This window comes from Orcinus orca, chromosome 8 (genome assembly GCF_937001465.1).
Source record: "Orcinus orca chromosome 8, mOrcOrc1.1, whole genome shotgun sequence".
Lineage (NCBI taxonomy): Eukaryota > Metazoa > Chordata > Mammalia > Artiodactyla > Delphinidae > Orcinus > Orcinus orca.
Window position 1 is genome coordinate 60402909 of NC_064566.1, and position 25662 is coordinate 60428570.

The 25662-nt window shown below is 42.7% G+C and overlaps 1 protein-coding gene and 1 pseudogene across 29 annotated transcripts in view; both read right to left on the reverse strand.

Moving 5' to 3' along the window:
- Window positions 1–10850: 10850 nt before the first annotated feature.
- On the reverse strand, window positions 10851–12872 carry LOC101285527 (uncharacterized; annotated as a pseudogene). The gene has a single exon (XR_004484327.2). The product of XR_004484327.2 is annotated as an uncharacterized LOC101285527 (transcript).
- Window positions 10851–25662, reverse strand: part of DLG2 (discs large MAGUK scaffold protein 2) — a 2044900-nt gene continuing 2030088 nt past the window's right edge. For all 28 annotated transcript variants that reach the window (XM_049713435.1, XM_049713436.1, XM_033431831.2 and 25 more), the window contains 4 exons: window positions 24549–24721; window positions 22372–22481; window positions 17294–17385; window positions 10851–15585 (listed from right to left, as the gene is read on the reverse strand). In XM_049713435.1, coding sequence (XP_049569392.1) covers window positions 15479–15585; window positions 17294–17385; window positions 22372–22481; window positions 24549–24721 — 482 coding nt within the window. In that variant the 3' untranslated portion in view covers window positions 10851–15478. The remainder of the gene's footprint in view (window positions 15586–17293; window positions 17386–22371; window positions 22482–24548; window positions 24722–25662) is intronic.

Consider the following 25662-nt stretch of genomic DNA (forward strand, 5'->3'; position numbering starts at 1 on the left):
TATATAAAAGAAAGGGAACAAAATAAATTTAGACTTTATTGCCTTGCCTTATAATGTCAGCAGCTGACTGTTACCTTTCTCTGCATTCCTTCTTTAAGGATTCAATTTTCCCTCTGTCTACCCCACCCCTCACCAGCTGGCAAGAAAGGTGAGTAAGTTGGCTGACTATGGAGAAAATCGGGTCATGTGCATGTAAATCTACGTTTGTATTTCTCAGATTATTTCCTTTATACCTTTGACTAAAGAACCCTAGCTGATATAAGCAGCGTGATACACCATTCACAATTTGCCTGTGGATAATTTAATCTTTCCTTTTTGCTAAGGCCTTTCCAAGAATTACCCCAAAGAGAGTTGATCAAGAGTATGAGAAACAGATGGGACCATCACACTGGGAGCAGGAGACTCAAGTCAGGTTTGGTGAGCAGAAGCTAATCCCTTCTGATTCCATGAAGTGATGCAAAACACCCTGGAACCCAGATGCCAACTGTGGAGACTGTGGGAAGCAGGGGCAAGAGATCTGACAATTCTAAACCACTGGATAAATCACTGCATTTGACTGAGCTTAAACATGATTAGGATGTGAGGCAAGTTGAGGGCTCAGAGTTAATACATTAAAATGGTAATAGATAAGCAAAGAAAGAAACAATCTGAATCCTCACATTTTTGACTGTGAAAATTATATCTCTCATATGAGGTTGGATTTGTTGCCCTTTCAATTAGTTACTCACTATGTTTCCATGCTTTGGATGTGTGAAATACTGGAAGAATTATAATGAAGATGTTTATCATCAAGTTTGGGAAGAAGTAGGAGCCTAAGGTAATTAAGAGACTATTAAAAGCCAAAATGTGAAAGATCTGAAGGTTCTTTAGGACTTCCCCCAAGCAGAGGGTCCCACCCTGGATCAGTTAGTCCAAATGAAATAAAGATAGGAAAAATGACTGGCATTGGGTTTCCCACTGTGGGGGTAGGAGGTTACAGACAAGCAAGGGGAGGAGGCTAGAATGATCTATGTGGTAATGGATTAGAGTGGAGACATCAGTATGAACTCATGTTTAGCTTAATATAGAGGTGATTACATTTAGAAACATTTTAGGTATGTATATTATACAAGTTAATACATATACATTTATGTCCTTGTTCTGGCAGCCTGGGAAATGACACCTCAGTAGCCATGAGAGCATCTAACCCCTAGATCTCAGGTTTTTTTCCCCCACCTTCAATATATGCTTATTTATGAAATTAAGAGCAAAATATGTACACACACAAAACACTCAGAGACACCAAAGGACCCTAAGGCCTCAGATTAAATACACCCCCAACCGCAAGCAGGGGTTCATAAAAACAGTAAGCCAGACGCCCTCCCCCTCCCATATTCAGAACTGATTCACACGGGAGAAGGCAGATGAGGGCAGGGAAGAGGGAAGGCGAGAATCCGCCAATGGGCAGAAGAAAGCCACACCCCGTGCAGCATTCACCCCAAACTTTTCCTATAAAAATTTTCCCCAAAAAACCATCAGGGAGTTTGGGGTTTCTGAGCACGAGCCATCCTGTATCCTTGCTTGGCTCTGCAATAAACCAGAGTCTGCTCCAAACTCTGATGTTTCGGTTTCTTTGATCTGATTGTGCAGCAGGCACGCGGAATACTCCACAGAGGCCACGAGCAGAGCCGCCGCGAGGCCCAAAGGCGGGGGCAGAGGAGAGGCCTTCCCCAGGCTGCCCTGGCTCCGGCTCCCCCCTCCCCCCACCAACACTGCCTCAGACACAAAGCCGGTACTAGGCCTCACAGTGTTTCCTCACCTCTCCAGGTCCCAGCCAGTGGCCTGGGGGCTTTGGCAGACCCTGGTGATGCCCCCGAGGCTCCCTGAGGCTTCCTCTCTCCGATGGCTCAGCGCTTCTCTCACCTTTCACTCCTGACGCCTTTCTCGCCAGTACCTTGAGCTTAGGCCTAGAAACCACCTCCTGCCACTCTCGGATCCTCACCAGGCGCCGGCAACACCTCCTGGCGAGATCTCAGTTCCTAATACCATTCTCCGGTGAAAGGAACCAGGGTGCCTTGGAGAAATGGCTCGTTCTAGGATTCAGGCAGGAAATCTACAAAATGAGCCTGAATCTCTTGTAGAGCCAGAAAGTAAGAAAGTGCTCAAAAAACATACACAATGACGTGGGTATGCCAAAGGAACGCAGGAGCCAAATGAACACGCTCCCAAGGGCCGAACCTGAAGCAATCTGAGTAACAAAACGAAGTGTTATTGGATTATAACCCAAAATTTAGAATATCTACTAGTCCCTGCTGATAGAAACAAATTATTGAATAAATAAACGGGGGAGAATAGACAAATCTCCTGTGCTCCTTAGCCCTCAAGGACTTGAAGCATAACTCCCTTCTAATTAAGGGCAGGCTGTGTCCAGTGACTTCCTTCCAAAGAATGCAGCATGAAAAGGGGGATGAAAGTAACTTCACAGCAGAAAAACTTGAAAAAGCCTACCTCAGCCAGGTGGACAAGGTCAACATCAATAGTGATTAAGTCATGCACCCTTAATCCGCTGTAATGAGAATGGCTCTTCAGCTCTGTGAGCATCCTTCCAAAAACTCATAATCCCAGTCGAATCATGAGAAAACATCAGATGAATCCCAAGTGAGGGACATTCTATAAAATACCTGATCACTCCTCAAAACGGTCACAAAAACAAGGTAAGTCTGAGGAACTGTCACAGCCAAGAAGACAGGAGACACGATGATGAAATGTTAATATGGTGTCCTGGATGGAATCCAGGAAGAGAAAAAGGTAAAAACTAAGGCAATCTGAATACAGTACGGTCTTCAGTTAACAACATATCAACATCAGCCCATTGATTGTGACAAGTAGTTATGGGCTGCACCCTGCAGGCCTACACGGCCTGCACTTGCCCAGCTTTAAGACCAAAGAAAGAGCCCAGAGTCAGCAACAGAGATATCAATGGTTAATGGATAGGGTGCTTACCTGCCCGGAGAAAGGCCCTGGAGTGACACCCAACTGTGTGCAGCTATCAGCAGGGAGGACGTGGCGGCAGGCTTTGCTCCTGGGGGTGGGGGAAGGGGAGGTTGCCAGTTATAGGTTGGCTCATTAGTTACCAGGGAAACTAGCAGAGGGGCACGCCCCTCACCTCCCCTTTGATAAGAACAAGCATCAGCTGAGGCAGGGGCAAGCTTGTAGCAAGGTGAGTCAGGTGCATAGGCTGTAGGTGAAGCAGGGACTGGTGAAGCAGGGAATGGACAGAGAGCAAGCAAACAGCCATCCTGAGTGGCCTGACCATAGAGTAGTTAATAGAGGGAATTGGCTGGAGAGTATATGGGAATTCTCTGTACTATATTTGGAATTTTCCTGTAAATCTAAAACTATTCTAAAATAAAGAGTTTATTTTAAAGTGACTGGCATTGCAACATGTGGCAGGGTGGGAAAAAATTACTGCTAAACTGGAATAACTTTTTGTCTTTCTCATGTGATAACCAGGGATGTTTCTTTGCCTTTTGACAGTGACTCATTCCGAGCTTGGAGCTCAGGGGCCGGTGACCCAGGTAGGAAGCAGATGGCTGTCTGCTTGTCCATCAGGCCAGCCTTCTGGGCCTTTACTTGGTAATCACTGCTCCAAAGCAGATCCTTAATTAACATTAATGAAGCTTGTCTGGTGTAGCAGTAAAGGACACTGAATGAGGGAGGCTAAAGCCTGAGCTCGAGACCCAGCTCTGCCACCAGCCGTGCGACTGGTGGGGGAGTCTCTTCTTCCTGCAACCCTGATTTATTCGCCTCTAAGATGGAGAAGCAAATGGCCTTGTCTCTTTCACAGGGTATGAGGACTAATGAATAAACAGACTCTCAAACGTCTAACAGCGTCAAATTTCTATCAGTAGGATTTGCTGATAGCACAGGGTGATACTTGGCCACATCATTGTTGGGGGAACCACTGACTGAAACCGCCCCCCACTAGCCAGGCAAGATGGTAACCACTTGCATGAGTTATGTTACAACAGGGGGTCCTGGTAAGGAACGCGGAACTAACAAGTAACCACCGACCGGAAGAATGAGGGAAAGGTCAAAAGGAGAGAGGAGGGCTTCCCTGGTGGTGCAGTGTTTGAGAGTCCGCCTGCTGATGCAGGGGACGCGGGTTCGCGCTCCAGTCCGGGGGAATCCCGCATGCCGCGGGGCGGCTGGGCCCGTGAGCCATGGCCGCTGAGCCTGCGCGTCCGGAGCCCGTGCTCCGCAACGGGAGAGGCCACAACAGTGAGAGGCCCGCGTACCGCAAAAAAAAAAAAAAAAAAAACGAGAGAGGAGATGCCAGTCCATATGTTCTACCAACCTCCCAGAATCCTTCTCTCTGGAATACATCTTAGCTGAGTGATGCGTGTGCCACCAGGAAGGGCCCTGAGTCAGAACGATTGGCCAGAGACAACCCGGAAACTAACCCGACAACCCGGAAACTAACCCGACAACCCGGAAACTAACCCGATTCCCATAAAACCCGAGATTGCGAGCCACGTGGCAGAGCAGTTCACCTGGGCTCCCTTACTCTCCTGCTCTTCACCCAGCTGCCCCTTCTCAATAAAGTCTCTTGCTTTGTCAGCATGTTTGTCTCCTCGGACAATTCATTTCTGAGTGTTAGACAAGAGCCCACTCTCAGGCCCTGGAAGGAGTCACCCTTCCTGCAACATCATAAGAGAGATTCAGCAATGAACAGTGAGGCCAAACAAACTGCAACGTCGGAGTTTGGAGCAGAGGAGTGTTTATGGGATGGCGAAGCAAAGAGAACAGGTGGCTCCTGCTCAAAACCCCCAGAACTCCCTGATGGTTTTCAGGGAGAAATTTTTTTAGGCAAAATTTGGGGTGGGGGCTGCAGGATGTGTGACTTTCTTCTGATTGGTCAGTGGTGAGGTAATAAGGTGGTGCTCCAGGAATCTTGTGCTCAGCCTGAAGTTACCATCCTCCACCTGGTTGGGGGTCTTCGTTCTTCCAGAAGAACTCAAAGATATTGTTACATATATCCCTTGAGGAGGCACCAGGATCCTGCTTTAATTGCTGCACTATGGTTTCTTGACCATTCCTCCTTGGTTTCTGCATTCCCTATTGCCCTGATTAGTAGCTGTCTGGATCTGCCCTTTGGAACTCAGGGAAGGTCTAGGAGGCTGAAGGCTTCATCCTGCAAGTAAGAAATGGAGAACCTGGAAAGGCATTTGTGCCCAGGAGGGCCCCAAAAGGTGCTGCTTGGTTTCACTTGCAGCTATGAGAAAGAAGCATTCTGATTCGAATTTCTGGGTGTTTGTATCCTGTGGTAACATTAAAATAATCATGCAAATCTGAAAAAAAAAAGAAGGTAATAGCAGAAACAGGACTTATTTATCTCATAGGTTTAGGCTGCATATTTACTCTTTTTTTTAAAAAAAAAAGTTGAGTTTAACTTGCTTTTAGTTTTTATAGAATATTTTTCTTTTTTTTTAGAATATTTTTGATTTAAGTCTCCAGGTCAGGAAACTACCACTTCCAAGGGAATAAAACCTTGCATGTGGTTCTAAGGAAAGTGTTTTAATGCCCCAAGTTGTAGTAACAGAAAAGAAGGCCTCATTGCACCATTTTACTTTGCAGCAGGTCTTTGATGCCTCAAATACTCAGTGTTACAAAGAAAACGGAAGCTCTCCAGCTCTACAGATTTCCCTAATGAGTGCGGGGATTGTCCTATGTCTTGACTACTTGTCCAAGTTGTTTCTTGCTTCCCGAAATTTTTGCCACCTATTAGGCATACCAGTTCTGGAATACCAACCTCCATATCTCACACTAATCTTACCTGCCCCTCGTCTCCCACCTGGCCAGCTAGCCTGTGCTAATTGTCATCTTAACTGGATATAGGTAAGCCAATCAGGTGGCCAATGTGATTGGATGGGGAGGTGTTTTGTGTGCATCTCAGCCTGTGGATAGTGATACTGTTGGCTCGAAATGCCTCTGGGCACTCACCTGGGCTCACAGGGAGCCCCTACAGATGTCTTCCTTTCCAGAGCCAATGCTGCGATTGGACTGGCCCTTGTGGCTTTTACTGTGATTGGAAAACACCCTTAGCAATAACCCCTTTGAAAGGACAAGATTTCTTACTCACAGATCCTGGAAAACACGTGGCATGCCTGGGGCCACACAGAGAGGCTGTGGATGTGGGGTGTGGCGATGGGGAGAGGGAGAGAGCCGGCGGGGGGTGGGGGAGGGGGGCAGAGAGAGAGAACCTGGCGTTCTGCTTTTATTGGAGTCGAGGGTGGGAGAGCTAGTGTTCCACAGGTTCACTCTTTATTGGTGAAATTTAATACCTAAGAGCCCGAATTTAAGTGAGGAAAGAGAAAAACAAGCAGTCAAAGGGTTAGTTATCAGAGTCAGCCAGAGAAGTCTAAAACGAAGGAAACTTCAGGGGTAGGCGGCCTGGCTCTTCCTCTAGTTGAGTCGCTGGCAGTGTGTTTATTGGAGATAGCTGGATGCCTGGGTAATCAAAAGCTTAATGTTAGGCACTTGCATTACAATTAAAAAAAAACTCTCAGGGTTTACACCACAGGATGAAATATCTGGGGGTTGACAGATTCAGGAATGCTAGTGAAGAGACTCAGTTTTTTTTTTTTTTTTTGCAGTATGCAGGCTTCTCACTGTTGTGGCCTCTCCCGTTGTGGAGCACAGGCTCTGGACGTGCAGGCTCAGCGGCCATGGCTCACGGGCCCAGCCGCTCCGCGGCATGTGGGATCCTCCCGGACCGGGGCACGAACCCGTGTCCCCTGCATCGGCAGGCGGACTCTCAACCACTGTGCCACCAGGGAAGCCCGAAGAGACTCAATTTTGACATAAAGGTTCTTCCCAGGGTGTGAGCAACAAGGGCAAATCGTGAGCAGGTGTACGTTTGACTCATAGATGTCAAGGTCCCTCTCCCAAAGTCTTTATGCACTCACTGGTCTGTTTTAGAGCTTCTGTGTTTTAATTCTCTCTCCTTCTCTTTTTAAAAATGCCTCTGCTCCCAGGCCTGCATTCCTTTAGAAGACAGGTTGTGCCCTGTGCATTTGTTTTTTATTTCATCGTCTAGAGCCTGGCTCCAAGCAGGTGGTTACTGTTTGCTGACCAAATGTGTAAGGAATGACGGCAAGATAAATAACTAATAAAAAATGCCAGCTTCTTTGCAAACATTTTTCTTGTGGGGCATTTTAAATTAAGCAACTGCTAGCTCTTCCTTGCCTGAAATGTTCACTTAAATACTCCAGATTTTAATGTTGACTGACCCTAGGTTTAAAACATGGCCTATATTCTTATTACTTTATACCCTGAAGAATTTCAGGTAGTCAGAATCAAACCACCAGTTGTTAAGGAAAAGGACTGTGGATTTGAAGCCAGATTTGGTGGCTGTAGTCAATTAGAATGAGTAATATTATAAAAAGAAATTGGCTTGGAAAGACCAAAGGGAGAGATTTCCTTCACTGGGGGGTTATTCATACCAGAGCTGCTAGATGAGGGAGCACGTCGCACACAGTATTTCTGCTGAAAGGTTACTACTAAGACTAGTAAAGAAACAGGAGTGGCCCATGAAAAATCAAACAATCCAATTAGCATCTGTGGGGAAGGGGACCCTTCCTCCCTCCCCCACCAAGCCCTCTGGTGCCTTTTGGCTGGTTGAATTGAATAATTAAAAGGACATAAGGCAGATTAACAGGAGAAAATCAAATTGTATCACCTACACATGGGGAATTCACATAAGCATGAAGGATACCAAAGACAGTAAGGCAAGACAAAGCATATATGTCATTTCGGACTTAAGGAGAAGGATATAGGAGTCTGGGACTTCAAAGGGAAGCCCGTACAATGTTGTTTTAAAATTTTTTAAATTAATTTTTATTGGAGGATAGTTGTTTTACCTAGAATCTTGAAAATAATCCAATAAAAGACTGAAAAATTAAATTCAAGATTTAGATTTCTCTCATGAAGGATGTGGACCAGGGCTTTGGACACGGAAAAGGTGTATGTTCACATTTGGAAAAAGCCATGAGTTCTTCAGTTTCTTTACTCTGATTTAGGCCTTGACTTAGATAGTGGTCATTTTTTAGTAGGTTTAGGTGGATGTTTCCAATTTCATTCCCTGTCTCAGTTGGGTGAAGAGGGTCTATGCATTGGTTTGTGTGGCTCTGAAAGTAGGACCAGTGAGGAAAAGCTAGGAGGTGGCAGAGAAAAGGACTTAGTGGTTTGCGTTCTCCGCGGTGGCACCCCATCTTCAGCAGGAGAGGAGGCCCCTGGGAGCTCGCTGAGTGTGGGTCATGGCACTGTTTCTCAAAGTGTGACTGTGACTGACAGGAAGGAATACATTTTACACCTGACACAACATGAAACAATATTCATCCTTACTACACGTGTGGCACTCTATAGAGTTTCTATTTCATTGAAAAAAAGTGCTGGTTTATGACCCACTGGTGGGTGGTCAGTAGCAGTGTGAAAAATGAGACTGAATTAGAGCCTGGTGACTCCAGTGTCAATATCACCTGGGAGCTTGTTAGAATTAGAATCTGCATCTAAGGCGATCTTAAGTGAAAGAGGAATCAAAGGTAACCACCGTGATTCAACCCTATTTGTATTCCAGCACGCGGGAGTAAAGGGGATGGAGAGTGCAGGCACTTTTCACCGGTAGCTGACATCGTGGGAAAGCAGTGCTGAGTCAGGCATGGATTCCGTGTCTCTCAAGCGGGCTACAGTAAACGTTTTGACCTCAGGTCCAGCTGTGCCTGAGGGACCCCTGGGAGGTGAGAGAAAATGGCCCTGTGTCACATGGCAGGTGGCCAGGGGCTGGGCACTAAGCCCATCCCATAAATCAAGTTATCTGTTATTTCCCTTTTGTTACAGCCAATCTTTAGCAAAGTTTGCCTAAGTATTCCAGCTTTGTCCCAACTGTGCCAAGGGGGATTAGGGACAAGGTCTGGACTTGACAATTGGCTGTAACATTGGAAGGGGGAAAGGATCAGTTTCATGACTGCAGTAGTGCCTCCTGAGATGTCCCTAAGGGAAAGGTGAGTCACAGAGGACCACGACTGGGGTTATGAGACCCAGCGGCCCTGGGGCGTAGAAGACATTGTCCCCTGACAACTTCAGAGACTCTGGGTCTGGTTTGTGCCGAGAAAGCTGGTGACCCCTCTAAAATGTTCCTTATCTTTGTGCCCCACTGAGGCTTTGAAATTCTGTCGCTGGATGTTTAGTCTCAGAGTATCTACAAAACGTCCATGGTTGCACAGCTAGGCCCTCTTAGGTTCAAAGATGTGCAGTCTTTTCTAACTTTTGAGACTTCCAGAATGATCGTGTTTTAAAAATAGTTACAAAGGAACGAAATAGGACCCAAAGAAAAGTCAAAAGCTCTTCTAGCTTTTTCCCCCTTGAATAAACACACCCATTATTGAGAGAAACTGGCTTTTTGTGTAGTGTTACCACTAATATTACACCTGATGAGACTGTGCAAATGTTAAAAATTGAGTAATTGTTGGAATGTGAGGCCTGCATTGGGCTTGCAGCCTCAGTCAATGTCTTCTGCTGCCTCTGATCTGCTCGGCTCACTGCCGCCAAGGACCATGGACAGAGGCGGGGCACCTGGTGGAGACTCCTGCCGGCACACTGTGCTGGCCAGGGCTGTATGACCAAGTCTGGCTTCCCCAGTGGCTAATCCAATTATGTGATAGTTTATCGTGAAGCAAAATGTACTTCAAAGTGATCACTTCAATGGTGAAATTTCAACCCTTCCAGGGGAGGAATTTGTTTTGGCCCCCCAGCTGTCAGACCTGTGCTGTCCGAATGTCTGCATGCCAAGGAATATGTTTAACCTGGAGGGAAGAATCATCTGGCAGATTCAGGTTCTCAAGCCTGACATTTTTGGTATGCTCAGCTCTTTGGAGCTGGTATGTTTTTTGGCCCCACTACATATGGAAAATTGACACCTTCTTTCCCATTTATGCCTTTCTTGGCATCATTAGTATCAGACAAGAAAAAATTATTTCTCTCTATTCTTAGGACCTTCTGGAATCTCACAATTTTGAAACTGGAGAATTGATTTTTTTTTGAGGTAGATGTGAGGGTCTTTAAAAAACCTATCATTTGGGCTTCCCTGGTGGTGCAGTGATTAAGAATCTGCCTGCCAATGCAGGGGATATGGGTTCGATCCCTGGTCCGGGATGATCCCACATGCCGTGGAGCAACTAAGCCCGTGCACCACAACTACTGAGCCTGGGCTCTAGAGCCCACGAACCACAGCTACTGAGCCCGCACGCCTAGAGCCTGTGCTCCACACCAACAGAAGCCACCGCAATGAGAAGCCCGAGCACTGCAGTGAAGAATAGCCCTCACTTGCTGCAACTAGAGAAAGCCCGCGCGCAGCAACGAAGACCCAACGGAGCCAAAAATAAATAAATAAAATAAATTACCCCCCCCCAACCTATCATTTAATACCTTGTTCACCCTTGGCAAAATCCTGATTAAAAGCAGGCAAGATGGCAATCGAATATTCAAAAATATTCAAAAGCAGCACTTTCAGCTGCTCTAGGCAGTGCCAATATTTCTCAGAGTGAATCTACTCTAACTACACTTTAGTTCTAAAATCAGACAAGTCTGATAAAAATAGAAATGAATGATTCTATTCTTCGTGAAATAAGACAAATTATGCTTTGGGAGAAAATAATTTGCTATAAAGTATAAAATGTTTTAATATTTATATCTTATAATAAAACCATGACATGTTTATAAACACTCTATCAAGCATTTTTACAATGGGGCCACCGCTGACAACTGGAAACGCAATAAATATGCAAAGACACACTGAGTATGAAATATACATCTTGATTTTATAATCGTGTGTGCTTTATTTTTTACACAAATGGAATGGAAGTGTCGAATATTTACACTTAACAGGAGTGTAAGCTGTGCAGTGTCTCTGTTAACTCCAGCCCAGGCAAGGAGTATGTTTCCCTCCCTCCCATCTGGCACTACAGCTCAATGGAGAAGCATCCTGTCAGAGAGAAGCACAAAACTGTCATATCGAAATCTCACGCATACAGCCTGGTGCACTCAGAAGTTAAGACACATTTAGGAAACACAGATTCAAAAAGGAGAGAAGAAAAGTTTGCCATCTCATTGGGAGTCAACCTTGTCATTTGGTAATCTGTCCTCCTGAGTTGCTAGGGAGCTTCTGTAGTCTATCTTTTAGATGATCTTTGTCTAAATCATTCACCTTAGTTTATCCTCAGCTGCTACAAGAAACTGCACAGCTGTACAAGAAATGATTTCCGAAGCACAGTTTTCAGTGAGGAAGGATATTTACAGACTAAAGTGTGTGTGTGGGTTTCCATCCACATTCATTTGTACCCAATGTAGTATGTGTATACATGATAGACATACCACATATACCATACGTACAGAGAAGTAAAATGTATATCCACAGAATTCTGTAGGGAGTCCTCTTTCAAATCAGTTGTCATGGGAGGTACTCCACATACTCTAAGGGAAATGTCCCCTTTTGTCCTCTTTAGGAGCGACAGATTACTATGATAAACTTAGGAAGTAGCCTGAGTCTTTGACTTAAATATTTTTGTAGGAATTTAGGCAGGACCAAGACAGGAAAAAAGAGATGTAATTTCACCAGCAAGTCCATTCAATCTCACCAGAGCAATCACCAGCTGAAAAGCAGAGGGAGCTTCACATGAAAATAGGAAAAAGAAAGCTTATGAATGGAGAAAAAGTCTCTCTCCAAACCAAGGTGATGGCATGGCTTCCATGAGAAGGAAGAGGTTTGGTGTCAGAATAATTGCTGGGGCCAGAGTCTGCCGTTATTGAAAGGAAGTGTCCTCAGAGCCGTGGGATGGTGCTGGGAGCAGGCTCACTTTGGACCAGGCTTCAGGCAGAGGCACCCAGGTGCCGGCAGGGCCCAGAGCACATGCATCATCACTGCCAGGGCAGCGGTGCAGGCTGGCTCAGTGAGGTGTGATGGAGCTGGCTCCAGTGCAGGACCTCATTCAGGCTCAGCTTTGCCTTCTGGGCTGCCTGGGTGAGACGGCGACCCAAAGAATTTGTGTCGTTAGTCCAGTGTATGGACTTGCTGTCTGAATCAGCCATGAGCCCTTTTAGGACGGAAATACTAAGGAGTGGGTTATGGGAGAGGAGATGATCAGAGATGTGAGAAGAGAAAGGACAGGAAAGGTGGAGGAAGAGGAAGAGGAAGGGGAGAGACTGAGAGTAAAGGAGAGATAGACAAAGAGACTGGGGATCAAAGGGGAGGGAGAAAAGAAGGAATGCGGGAGAAAGCCAACAACTCAGAGAAGACGGGAAGGAAGGATAAAAGGAGAGGTACACAGAAGAGAGCTGGAATGAGACAGAACTAGGAGGGGAAGAGCAGAGGGAAAGAATGAGGAGAAAAAAGAGGCAAGAGCCATAGGAGCGGGGAGCTTTTCCCTGGCTCGGAGTCCTGAAGGGCTGGCAGTAGGATCTAAGACAGCTCAGAGGCACCTGAGTGCAGGCTTCGTAAAGATGGGCGCACTCAACAGAGCGAACCCAAAAGCTTGGAGCCGGGAGAAAAAGCCTGCAAAGAAGTGGCCAACAAATTCTGTGGGAGGAGAGCAGAAAAACAAATGCCCCTGCAATTAGCTGACAAATGGGATTTTGATTTTGGTAAAGCTGAGACCCCCGTGGTGCTACACATTGTACCAGAGCATGAAAAATAGCACCAGTGAGACGATCTGGCACTTTTCCGAAAGGGCCCAGCATGTGAAGGTGACGTTGCGCCCCCAGCAAGCCTTCAGATTGGAGAGAGCTCTCGACAAAGTTTGCAGTGTTAGCACCAGTCTGGCCCCAGGCTCCAAGTGCATTTGCACCAGTTGTAATCTGGGTAACTTTCATGCCATTTCCACACAAGTCGTCAGATTTGCTGCAAAACACACTGGTTCACTGGAGCCGTAGAGACCTCAACATTGGGAAGCGCAAGACAACACAACAAATGGAGGTGTAAATTCTACAGGAAAAGACCCTCTCTCACCAATTGGCTTGGTGATTCTTCAAGCAAATATATATGTATATATATATTTATATAAATCTACATAAAAAAATCAGTGCAAATGCCAATTCTAATCAGAAGCATCTACACTAGGAAAATAAATAATTATATTACTACAAAACCAAGGGTTGGTGGGTTCAATCTGATTGTACTCAGCCACAGCAATACTTAAGATTAAATGGAAAGCACATCACATGACCCATGGAAACATCTATTCATTAGTGACAGTCCTTTACATAAATGGTTGCATGCTTAGTTGAGAAACCAAGGAAGTCATCATGGCGGCCTAAAAGTCGAGCTGGGATCAGGAATGGCATTCTGGTGGCAGAAAACTTCTGGGAGTAAGACTGATGAAAGCAGGCCTTGACCTGAAACTGGCGAATTGCAGACATGGACACATTTTTGACATTTTGAGTGCTCCAAGGAAGTCTTGGGAAATTTAACTTTCATCAGAGGGAAAAATGCACTGCTAGCCCTTCCATTGGTAAAGGTAGCCTCAAGACTATAGGTAGATGCATGACTTTGCATTTTTGTGTTTGTTTTGGTGACTGCAGCCGGGCAGACAGTGGTAGTTTAGTGTAAGACGAATAATGCTTGCTTTTGGAAAGAGACCCTCATTCTGAGCTCTGATGTTCTTACTGTGAAGAAGCCCCATCACTGCTGATGGCTGTCTCTTGCTCTCCCATCGCAGCCTGCATGCTGGTTTGCTGCACAGTGTGGCAGAATCCCTGCCAGGTCTGATGTACCCCAGAGATAAGGCGATGGGGCTTAGTTTGGGCATGTATACAACCCAGAGTTGAGTAGTTATTGAGATCACTAAAAAGTCTCTCTCTAAACGCCCTGGGCACAAGCAATGCTGATGTCACCAATGGCTCTAAAGTGGGATATAGGCTTCGGGAGGTTTCTTTTTGTAAATCATCATTATTATAATTGCTAAAAAATAAACTTGGTCCAGGCGCATCCCCCAAGAAAGGCAGTTCAGTTGGTTGAGCTCAAAGTCATTAATGGTCTTTCCTGATGGTTCTATCTCTTTGTCCGGTACACAGAAAAAAAAGTCTGTACCCCTCACGCCCCCCCAACCAGATGCTTCCCTTCTCTCTCTCTTCCTCAGAGAAATAGTGCATTTTGGGGCAGATCTCTCCATGGCTCTATACCTTCTCTGGCTATTACAAAACCCTCAGTTACTTGTGAAACAGACAAAAAAAAAGTCCTAATTATTCATGATGGCCAAAATACTAAATGATCCTTTAAGAACTGTATGTAAGTTAACTAGGAACAACATTATTCAACTATTTGCATGGCAGGCCCAGGTTGTTTAACAAGAGAAAAGCAAAAACTTCCCTTTACATCATTTGCATGAGTTTGTCTCTGAAAGCCATCAGCTTAAAAAAATGCATTAACCAAATGTCCTCCAAAAATATTCATGAGGGTAACTCATTAAGGGATGTGCTCCATGGGAGTGTATCACTAACGTGGAAGGGAGATCATGGGAGGTAAGTGAGGGAGAAGTCTTTGTCAGGCTTCAGAAGGAACTCAGATGCTCTCAATGGATCATTGGCAACAAAAGGGAGAGTGCAGCTTTCTGGTATTGAATTGGACCATCTGCAGATAGTGCATACATTTAGTCTTTCAATGAATTAATCTTTACAAAATATTTCACAAAACTTCTTTAACCTATAGAAATTCATTTCTATACATTTAATATATTTTTATTATATAAATTATTCTCATCTTTAGTGCCTTCTTTAAGTTTATAAATGGCAAAATAGATGATAAACAATCATAAAGCTAACCCCAGGTGGAATCCCCTCCTCTCAGTGAGGTCAGTCCTCCACACACTCGCAAATTTTATGAAATGCTTGTCTTTGCAGATGCCAGGAAAAGAAACTACACACTTATCCTTCCCTGATATTATGCCGGCTCCAAAGGGACTCCTTTCTTTTTTTCCCTTCGTTCTTTCTTTTGCTCGTTAAGAAATCAAAGGAGGTGCATAGTTATAAAATTCGAAGTGTACCAATTACAGATGTGGGTAATGGGAAGGTTGGTGAAGTTCAAGTGCTGGCAACTTTTCTTTAAAGCAAAAAACACAGGGAGCTCAGCAGCTAAATCAGCTCTGGACATCTGCTGGGTGAGGAGGCTGCCCATCTCTTGGGCACAAAGCCCGTCAGAGGTTCATCCCTACCCCTGGCACTCTGAGCAAAGCAAAGCCTTCCCGCGTACTGCACTGTCTTTTCTGTCCCACCCTTTGGCCCCTCCTTCTCCTTCATGGCTTCACACAGTTTGTGTTGTACATTCATAAGAATTCACATTGACTGCAAAAACATAAATGCAACAGAAACATAAAAGCCTCCAAGTAGTGTATTATATATATTTTGTTCTTCTAAATGCTCTTCTGTCATTGTTGGAGGTGCAGTGGCTAATTTATAACTTCTCCTTTGAGGGAATCCAGATGAAAGGCCCAGATTGCTCTTCAATAACAAGCTTGCATTGGTTATAGATATCTTCTAAGGTGTCACCTTGGACAATAGCTAGAACAAAAGCAAACACACTGGAGTTAGGAATCACTCGCTGGCTGGTGAAGAACCACCATCAATCACGCAGCAGAAGCTCAGAGAGTGACAGACAAACTCATCAGGAAGCTTAATATTACTTTTTATTAGTAAGAAAAAGCAGAAATTCACTTAAGCAAAGTCACGACAATGATTTTAAAAAACCCTTACAAGGCACGTCCTAGATTGGTAATAAATGCACCATGGGCTTCCTACTTTCTACATGTCGCTCTGTAGTTCTGCATAATGAATCATTCATTTATTTAAATTTTATGGGTGTGTACTCTGGGCCAGGCACTGAGCTAGGCATTGATCAATTTTCAGATTGAGAGCTCCCTGTTATCAAAGAAAGCCAGACTTATATTCTCCGTACTGTACTTATTTTGTAAGGGGCAGAAATTCAAATATTTTAGACACAGAGGAAATAATAAAGATTTTAGAAGAATCTTTAGTTAATCTCCTCAACCCCCAAAACCTTTAAAAGAAAACCCCATTCATTCTCCAAGTAATCTGGTAAATCGAGATTTTACCTTACAGGGCTGTTTGTCGTGAGAATACCTTATGGGCAACTACTCGTAAAAAACATAAAAATAGGAGGAAACAAACAAACTGTGTATTACCTAAAACACCAAGTCACTTACAGTAGATTTAAATACATTTTATTATCTCCTTTGAACAGCAGCTATCTTGTAGACAGATACCCCAAACACATCAGTCCTATCGTGTGACACTAGGGCTTAAAAATAAACTGTGACTGATACATGGTTTAGATCTGCAAAAACAATCCTCAGAATGTATTGATTATGATATTTTATTCCTGAATATAAACCACTGGTCAAAATGTACATTGTTTTCATTTAAAAGAACATCTTGGATGTTCTTTTAGGATGAAACATAACTCATATCTTTGTTATTAACCAAAATTTTACTTAAGATTTACCCAATTCAACATATTTGCAAACTGCTAAGCCCATGGCATTTTCATATTCTGAGTGAGAGAAAAAAGAAAACACCAAACTTCATGCAAGGTAACTCAGGAGGAAAGTCCTTGTTTTTAAACCATCAGTGGTAAGGCAAATTCCATAAGTGTTTCATGAACGCATGTTAAGGATAAAGAACCCAGGACATGATACCCAGGACAAAATATCCCCCCAAATTCATGTTTCCAAGGAAATATTTAAAAAGAAAAAAAAAGTTTTGCATTGAGACTTGACATGGAATTAATTGAAATACAGAAAGTGTTTCAACATTTTCTTCAAGTGCTGCTAATGGGGAGACAGACCCATAGGTCCCTGAAGCAAAGGACAGAGGCCCTGGGCTTGCTTCCCAAGAGTAACTGCTTTGGATGGTACACATTTTGAGCCTTAAAAGTTTCTTTTTCAAATTTTCTGATGATCTCAGGGAGAGAAGCTGAATGAGGTATTAATGCTTAAAATCTCCTTAATAGCAGGAGATAGCTCAGTGGCATCTGCCACTCACGGTTTCGGGTAGGGCCAGTGGGAACCTGGAAGCTGAATCCAGAGAAGAAAGAAACCAGAGTTTTGGATCAAATGGAAGTAGAAGGAAATAAGGGGTTTTTAGCAGGAAGGTCTTAGGGCCCAGGTACACCAGGCCCAGAGCCCTCTCTATACCAAATGTCAGACAATTTATCTCCTTTCTCACAGCACAAATGTAAATGAAGTTTTACCTGTAAAATATTCTCCAAATTCTTGTTCTAGCTTAATTGCACGGTCATAGGTTTTCTTGGCTTGTTCCTCTGTTAAACGCTTATTCATCTCCCTGGGAAAATGAGAGTTTGCTATTAGAACACCAAGGGAACATACCAAATCCTGAAACACTACAATGCATGGCGAAAATGAGTCCTGCAGGAAGCCTAGTGTAATCTTAGCAGCAGCAGTCTCCTATTCCTCTTTGCTGGAATATTTTCAGCCACTAAGACTCCCTCCCAGGGGGCTCACTCTCTCGGAGGGCAGTCTCTTGGTCCCACATGGGACTGAAGCAGGATCTGTTCCGTCATGATTTCCAGTCACTGGTTCTGTCCTCTGCAGCCCCGCAGAGTAGGACTGAACTTCCTTCCTCCATGTCAGGCCCTTGGGTCTTTAAGTCAAGTGCTGATGTGTCTCTCGAGGCTTCCGCTCTTCCAGCAAAAACTGTCCTGCTTCCTTCATCTATTCTCTCATTGGATATAATTTCCAAATCCTAACTTCCTGGCCACCCTTCTTTCCTTAGACTTTGTTCTCATCTATCTCAACCTCTTTTAAACATGGGATGTAGAATTGAACGCAATCTTCTAGGGTGGCCAGAGGGAGGAGAGGAGAGGAGATGGAGAGAAGGGAAGACACATCACAGCCTTTCAGAGCTCATTATATCTAAGAGAACAAGACTTGACTGTTCTCAGGTCCTGACCTCGCAGAAAGCTTTGATCTCTCGACTCTCCCATCCTCCCCAAGGGCTGCTGTTCATCTTCAGTGTGGGCAGGAGACATGTGGAGTGGACAAAGAGACAGTGTTTCCAACGAATTATAGAAAATGTGACAGGCCCCTCAGGCGTGTGTATCTTTCAGGCCGAAAAAGCATTCTGTAGCTTGCACGGCTCAACTTCTGCAAACAGTGAGGCATGTCTATAGCAACAAGAGCCCTGAACTTCCTCTGTTTTTATAATCAGTGGAATTTCAAGGAGCTGCTAAAGATGGCTTGAATTAAAGATACAGAGAGAAAGGAACAATCAAAAGCGCTGGGACCAAAATATTTTCAAACAGACTCTAAGCAAGTCATATCAGATAGTGAGCCAGAGAGAGGAGCTTGGCAAGAAGGAATCTCCGATGCTTATTTTGTTTATTTTTGTTCGGACAGAAGAACGGGCTGTAAAGGAATTACGCTGGGCATTCTCTGTCCTTCTTTCTGTTAGTCTGTCAGCCACTGGTGTATCATTAATTGTATGTTAGTGCTGCTTAATCAATCGTAAGATTATTTAAATCCAATCTAGTCTCAAGGACAAATTGAGGAGGGAGGAAAAGGGAGAATAACCTAATCTATTGATTCCCAACCAGTGTCAGCTTTATCCTCTCATGTCCTCTAGGTGTTAACATTTTTTGCCAACCAAAGTGTACTTATTAAGTAAGAATTATTTTATCTTCCCATTTTTCTTAATCAAAGACTGACAATCATTGCCTCTGATCATCATAAGAATACCAGTGTGACTGTACTGATAAAAGTTCAGCTAAGAGCAAAGACAGTTTGGTTGGTCCATCGGGAGGCATCGCAGGTACAGGTAGAATTTTGAAGGCATTGCTGCTTTCGCATGTCACTTTAGGATGCCAGATATCTGGGTCTTGAGCATGTAGTCTCAGGTTAATTCCTTTTTCAGAGCAAGTAACTGAGGTCAGAAGTAGTAAAGGAACTTGCCTAAGGTAAAAGAGTGAATTTGATGTAAGAACTCAAAGGTTTTTTTTTTTTTGAAACCAATTTTTAGTGAAATAGACTTTCCAGTATGCCAAGACTTTCTTTCAAAAGAGGCCCTTATTTACAAAAACACAAAACAAAACTGAAGTCTGACACTAACACAATTCTGGACTTGATGTTGATGGCTGCAATATACAGAAGTGGGAGTTTCCTGAAGTCTTGTTGTTGAAGTAAACTCATCTTCAACTGAGGGATGGTATCTATAATTCTCTTCCTAAACAGCACTAGCCCTAGAAGCTTTGAGTGGCTGTCACTCTTGGGTGGCAGGAGATGCTGGGCTAAACCAAGGTATCTTCTCACAGAAAGAAAGTGTTTTGCTCCAGATGTCACGAAATCATGTAGTTCTGGTTCTTCTTTGACTTCCCTGGTCCATACTAGTCTGTCTTCTCTGAATTCCCTTTGCGTTTATTGCAGCAATACTGAATTTAGGATTTTATCCTCTAATACATGAACTTGTTTTGTCTCCCTGCCCAATCTGCTAGTTCTTTGAGGGCGGAGACCATGGCTTCTTCACTAGCATGTGGCATGGAGCTGAGTCAACACTTAACTTACTGAATGAATAAGTGAATGAAGAAATGAAACAATGAATGACTGGAGAGCTACACAATTATGATACAGTTGAAGACAGAAGTAAACACAGGCCATCATGGGAGCAAGAAGGTAAAAGCAGATTGGGGTGGAAGTGTGGGGAGCCACAGGAAAGCTTCTTATCGCCATGGGATGGGGGTGGGGAATAGAAGTCACATGGCGGGTACAATGTAAAAAAACACCTGTTTCATATACGCCCTTGATTTTATGCTCCTCTGAAGAGTCAGCTACGTATGTGCTAATAAGTGCTGTGGTTTGATGTGGATGATGCACTTGAGAATAATGTGTGTGATGATCTATCAGTGCCTAAATGTGGCAGCTGCCATGCTTTTGTTCCAGGTGACCTAGCCTTCACCCCTCCCTGCGGAATGGGCAATTCATGCCAGCTTTGCTCCTCAAGTAAAACCCTCAGAAAAAGAGTGAGCTAGAAAGGAAGCATCTAGCATTTCCTAATAAGATCACATTGGTTTGAATGTCACCGTTACGGTACTACACATATGGCTGCAGCAAATGATGTCAGAGTCACTGTCTCATTGTGGAGTCCAGCCTTCAGCAGGCTTGATTTTCCTTGATGATACATGGCCGTGACAGGGCCCTAAGGCAAAACTAAACAAGGCATCTCATAGTTGTGGAAAGCAGTAGACCTTCTCCTGCTGAGAACATCCCCCAGTGTTGCACTGAACCAAATGTGCAGCTGCGGTTTCTCCCTCAGGCCTCCCTTTCCCCGGAAGCCACTTATCCCATTGCATGTTTATGATGTGAAAACTTATTTTTCTATTTCTGAAACGGGCCTTTAAGATGCTGTTCCCAGGAGGTGGGGGCCATATTTCTATGCTTCTTATTAATGTTAGCAGTACTAGTAACATTTACGAGGCCCTTCTCAGATTATAAATCACTTTTACTCAAGGAAATTTGCGGTTGCTTAATTCACTTTGCTCAATGCCCAACACAGTAGCTTACAAGAGGAGGAATTTAATATGTACCATTAGGGATAATACTATCAACAACCATTATTTTATCTTCAACACATATTTTTCCACAGTGCTAGCTGTGGGCAAAGCTCTTTATGATATATAAAGAGGTATTAGTACATAATTAGTACCTAATTTAGGTATTAATACCTAAATTCATGGGGCAGAAGGTACTAAGAGTGACCTCCTGACTATTTTTTCATCCTGGTAAGAACTTTGTCCATCTTTTATTTATGGGAGTCTATTCTGCTTTTAAGATATATCTCTGGCAATTTCCCTAGAGATCGACTATGTATTTAACTTAATTCTCTTAGACTGCAATTCCAGCTACTGTCGCTTATTCCTTCTAGAGAAGGTGCCAAATAATTGGTCGATATCCTCTACAAGTAACTGCTTTCTCCTCTGGGATAAATGATTTCATTTTCTTTGGTCTTTCCATAAACACTGTTTTCTAGTACTTCGTGGTTCACTTCCGAACCCTGCCAAATGCTCTAATGTCTTGAGGCCCAAATGGAGGCATATTTGGGCAAAGCTCTTACAATGGACACAGTGGTATCATCTCTTGTGGCCTCTTGGAAATGGCACTGTTTACATGGTTTGTAATGAGAAAATAGTCTTATTCCTCTTACAATAAAGTAACTTGAAATCTTTTATAGTAATAATAGCTACCATTTAGTGAGTGATTATTATATGCCAAAGACCATATGGAGAACTCTACATTCAAGACGCTGTTTAACCTTGACACTAGCTCTATGAGGTCTGCATCATCAATGTGCTTAGTTTAGAGGTGAGGAACTAAATCTTACAGATGTTAAGCAAATTGCCTGAGCTCACATAACTGAACAGTGGCAAAGGAAAGAACCAAACCTAGCCTGATTAATTTTCAAGTCCCTGCTCTTAGCCTTTTTGCTTGGCTACTTTTATGGCTACTGCAGCGTCACTTTTGTATGAGAGTGGTCTACAAAATAATGCCACCAATTTGTATCAAATTGGCACAAAAAATATTGTTACTTTACAGCCAGATCATGAATATCTGCCCATTTTGTTTACTGATTTTTGCAGGAAGATATTTAACACATTCGCTTAAAGATAAAAAGAACAAAAAAATCCAAGTCATGCATTTTCCCCTTGTTTATAAACGTACACAGGTCTGGAGCTTTTGGTTAAGCTTGTAGATGTTTTACTGAAAGGCCACTAAGAAAACGCCCTATTAAGGATAGCGGTCTACATAACATGAGGTTTTAATTAAGAAACATGAGAATTCTATGCTATAACAACGTGAAATGCCAATGCAAAGAGCCTAAAATATTGTTTGCTCCCTCTATGAAAACCCACACATTTAAAAAAATTTACTAGTGGAACTGCTCTCCAAAGTAAGAGATAATTTAAAGATGATTGCTTCCTATCATTTGGAAAGCAAAGCAAGATAAAACAAAAACAAACCAAACCAACCTACCTTCAAAACTGCAACACAAAATGAAAATATCACACACACAAAAACAACTTGTGCAATGAAAACAAAAATCAAGAAACATTAGTGAAGACATTTTAAGTAATTATTGACATTATGTCTCTAGTGGTTCAGAAGAACTCTCACCTATCATTAAAAAAGGGAATTCTTAAAAAAAAAAAAATCAACAATGTCAGTTCCCATTTGTAAGCATTTATGACAAAGAGCTGTTAACAATTTGCTCTGTCGTACGGAACAGGGGGCTGGATGAAGGCCGCCGCTGTCTTCCACTTACATCAGAGGTTCCAGAGACTTGGGTTTAATGAAGATGGCAATGGGATAGAGCTGAGCAACTTGTAACCGCTTGATAGCATTTCCTGATACGTCAAGTATACAGTGTTTGCCCTGGAAGAAAGAGAAGAAAAATAATGGAGTTAATCCAGGAAGAATGATCATAATCAAACCAAAAGGAAAAAAAAAAGTAAGTATGTTTTAGAGGGAGGTAAAAGATACTGGATTTCAAATTTTGAAAAAGAATCACTGCAAAGCATAAACAAAAGTTGATATACAGGGTCATAACCAAATGTTTGCAATAATTTATATTTCTTACTCCTTTACTAAGCGTCTGTCACTGGGATAGATATTTTACTTGTGTTATCTCAGTTAACTTTATTTCCTTAAATAAATACCTGATGCTCTGCACCAGGAAGCTGTGTAGCCATATGTAATATGACTGAGTCCACTCTCATGAAACGCTCATAAACCATATCTGAAAACAACTGTCAAAAAGAAATTCCCAAATTGTCAAAGAAGAAATTCCCTACCTATGAGGTACATATTATCAACTGCATTTTACAGAAGAAAAGACTAAGGCTTAAAAATACTAACTTGCCCAAAGTCTCAAACCCAAGTCTTATTGGTTGAAATAAATAGATACCTTATTGTCTCACCCTGACCAACGTTAAATCTGGAAGAATGGTAATGTGAGTTTAGAACAATCCCATAAACATCTGCTGAGTGTTTATATGTATCCTGCCTTCGATATGCTCAGTCTAGTATAAAGCAAGGACAGACACAAAGAGTTACCTTAAATATTTTATCTTAAATGTTGAGAGATAGGCTTACATAGTGTTTAAATATCTTGTTTCTTAACAAATAAAAACCCTATTACACTATAGCACACCTCATTTAACTTGCTTTCCACTGCAATGAGTGCTCAGAGCAAGGAGCTGCTTTATAAAGTATTTCTGGAAAAACAGACACATTTGCCTCACATCATATTCTGCCTCCTGGAGGGAAATGGCTTCATTACCCCGAGGCTAAAGAGCTTTACAAAAGAAGAGAAAAAGCATACTATGCAAATAGAAATAGTCCCAAATCAATAAAAGGGGATAAAAACTCATCCATAATATCCGTGTAAAAATGAAGAGAGTCCAGTGAGTACTTGAGCTTTTATAGGAGAAACACACTAAGGTGGCTCAAGCCTTTACCACTTACATAAATTCCAAGTTTGCTATGTGTGAAATGCAGCAGTTATATAAAATGTCTAAATGCAGTTTGATTATTCACTGGCCAGAACAGTTCGAGGTAACAAAGGTTGTGTCTACGAGAATAGATGCCATTATCCGGGAAGCTGATTCGAAACAGTATGATATAGCTCAAAGAAGCCAGCTTTCCAGAGAGAAGAAAGCAGACCACCTTCTTACTGTATTCTCAGACAGACAGGAACATTTCTTGTTTAATCTTTTTCACCAATACATTAAAAGGGGGGGAAAAGGTTGTGTCAAATCCAATCAATCCAACAAATATGATTGCCTCTTAACTCTTTTTTTTCTTCTATGAAATTGGTTCTCTGTGTTCATAGGAGATTAGGATCTTTCCTTAGGCAGATCTTAAAGGTACACTGAAGTGCTTTCCTATCCTATTCTCTCTTGAACGTTCTTCTCATTTCCACGCCCATGAAATCATCAGGAGGAGGAGAATCACAGCATCTACACCTCCTCTGAGTTAAAATGTCTGCCAGCAACAGGCCAGGCAGTCCTCCCCATCTATCTACCCCTCCACCAGGAGGATCTCGAGTTTTCAGGGAGATGAAAAGTTAACTCCTGCTAACAAAAAGAACTGAGGACCCTGATCTAAACAACGAAGAGTGACAAAGTTTTTAAAGTAAATTCAATGTTGTGGCCAAAGAGAAGTGAGTCAAGGATAAAGTGAATCTCCATAAGCTTCAAGCTGTTAATTGCCTTCAGGTTTATAGCTCCCTTTCCTCCTCTCCCCGCCAGGTCAGTCTTTATTGAGATTAGAATAAAGATTAATGATCTTGCTCTAAAGGGAATCTCTGCTTAGAGGTCTTAAAAGGAATATTTAATCAAAATTTACAGCTGAAATCAGGAAAGAGTAATGACCAAAAAAATGCAGTTTGCCACCTGGGAACCTTCTTCAGGAGAGACGTAAGATGATTGGGGAACATACCCTTTCTGCTACAAATCTCACAGACTGCACACTGGTTCCATACAAGTTGTCATTGTACTGGCCGGCTTCTATAAACTTGTGCTCTTGGATGTCTTTCTCCATCTGTTCTCTGGAAATGACAAAGTGATAGTCTCTGCCATCCACCTCGTAGTCACGCTTTGGCCTCGTAGTATCTTTATAAAACAAAAAAGATGAAAATAAGGTAACTTTATACTCATAAACTTCCTTTATACATATATTTTTACACCCTCAGCATAGATATATAAAAATATGTAATATGAAGGACCATGACATAGTAGCAGGTCCCAGGCTTAACCTCCCACTGTAAAGACTATAAAACTAGATAAAATATATGGAAATATATTTTCAGGCATCAGACAACAGGCAGTGTTGGGCTGTAATACTTAAGAGCAACACGAAGGGACTCCACATTTACTCCATTTTCATTTCCAAATGGAGAGTGTCTAGAGGTCATGTAGTGCTAGGAGACTCTGAAGTTCAGCCAGACTGTGCATTTGGTTGAGACGCCAGAAGGGCCGCATGTTATGAGGTTACTCTCGACTTACTCTAGACCCACCTTCACAAACCCTAAAATCAAGTCAAAACTGGAAGAAGCTGATTTGTCAGTAAATTATTACCTGCCAGAACAAAAACTTAATATTCTATAAAGGAAGATAACAAAATCCAGATGCCCAATAATGTAGCATCACTATGTCTAGCACATGATAAAAGATTATGGGACAAGCAAAGAAGTAAAAAAATGTCTCATATTAAAAAATGGACATGCAGTATAAATATATCCGGGGATTTTAAAAGATGTAAAATGAGACGGTCACAGTTAAGGAGGGACTAAAAGTCATCAACTCTAACCATAGATAGAAATGGTTAAACTTTTTGGTAAGAAGAGAAGGGAAAATAATTTAACGTTATAAATAAAAAAAAAACATTAAGATAAATGTTGCATGATATCACTTATATGTGGAATCTAAGAAATACAACAAACTAGTGAATGTAACAAAAAAGAAGCAAACTCACAGACACAGAGAACAAACTAGTGGTTATGGGGGGGAGGGGCAATATTAGGGGTGAGGGGGTGGGAGGTACAAACTACTGG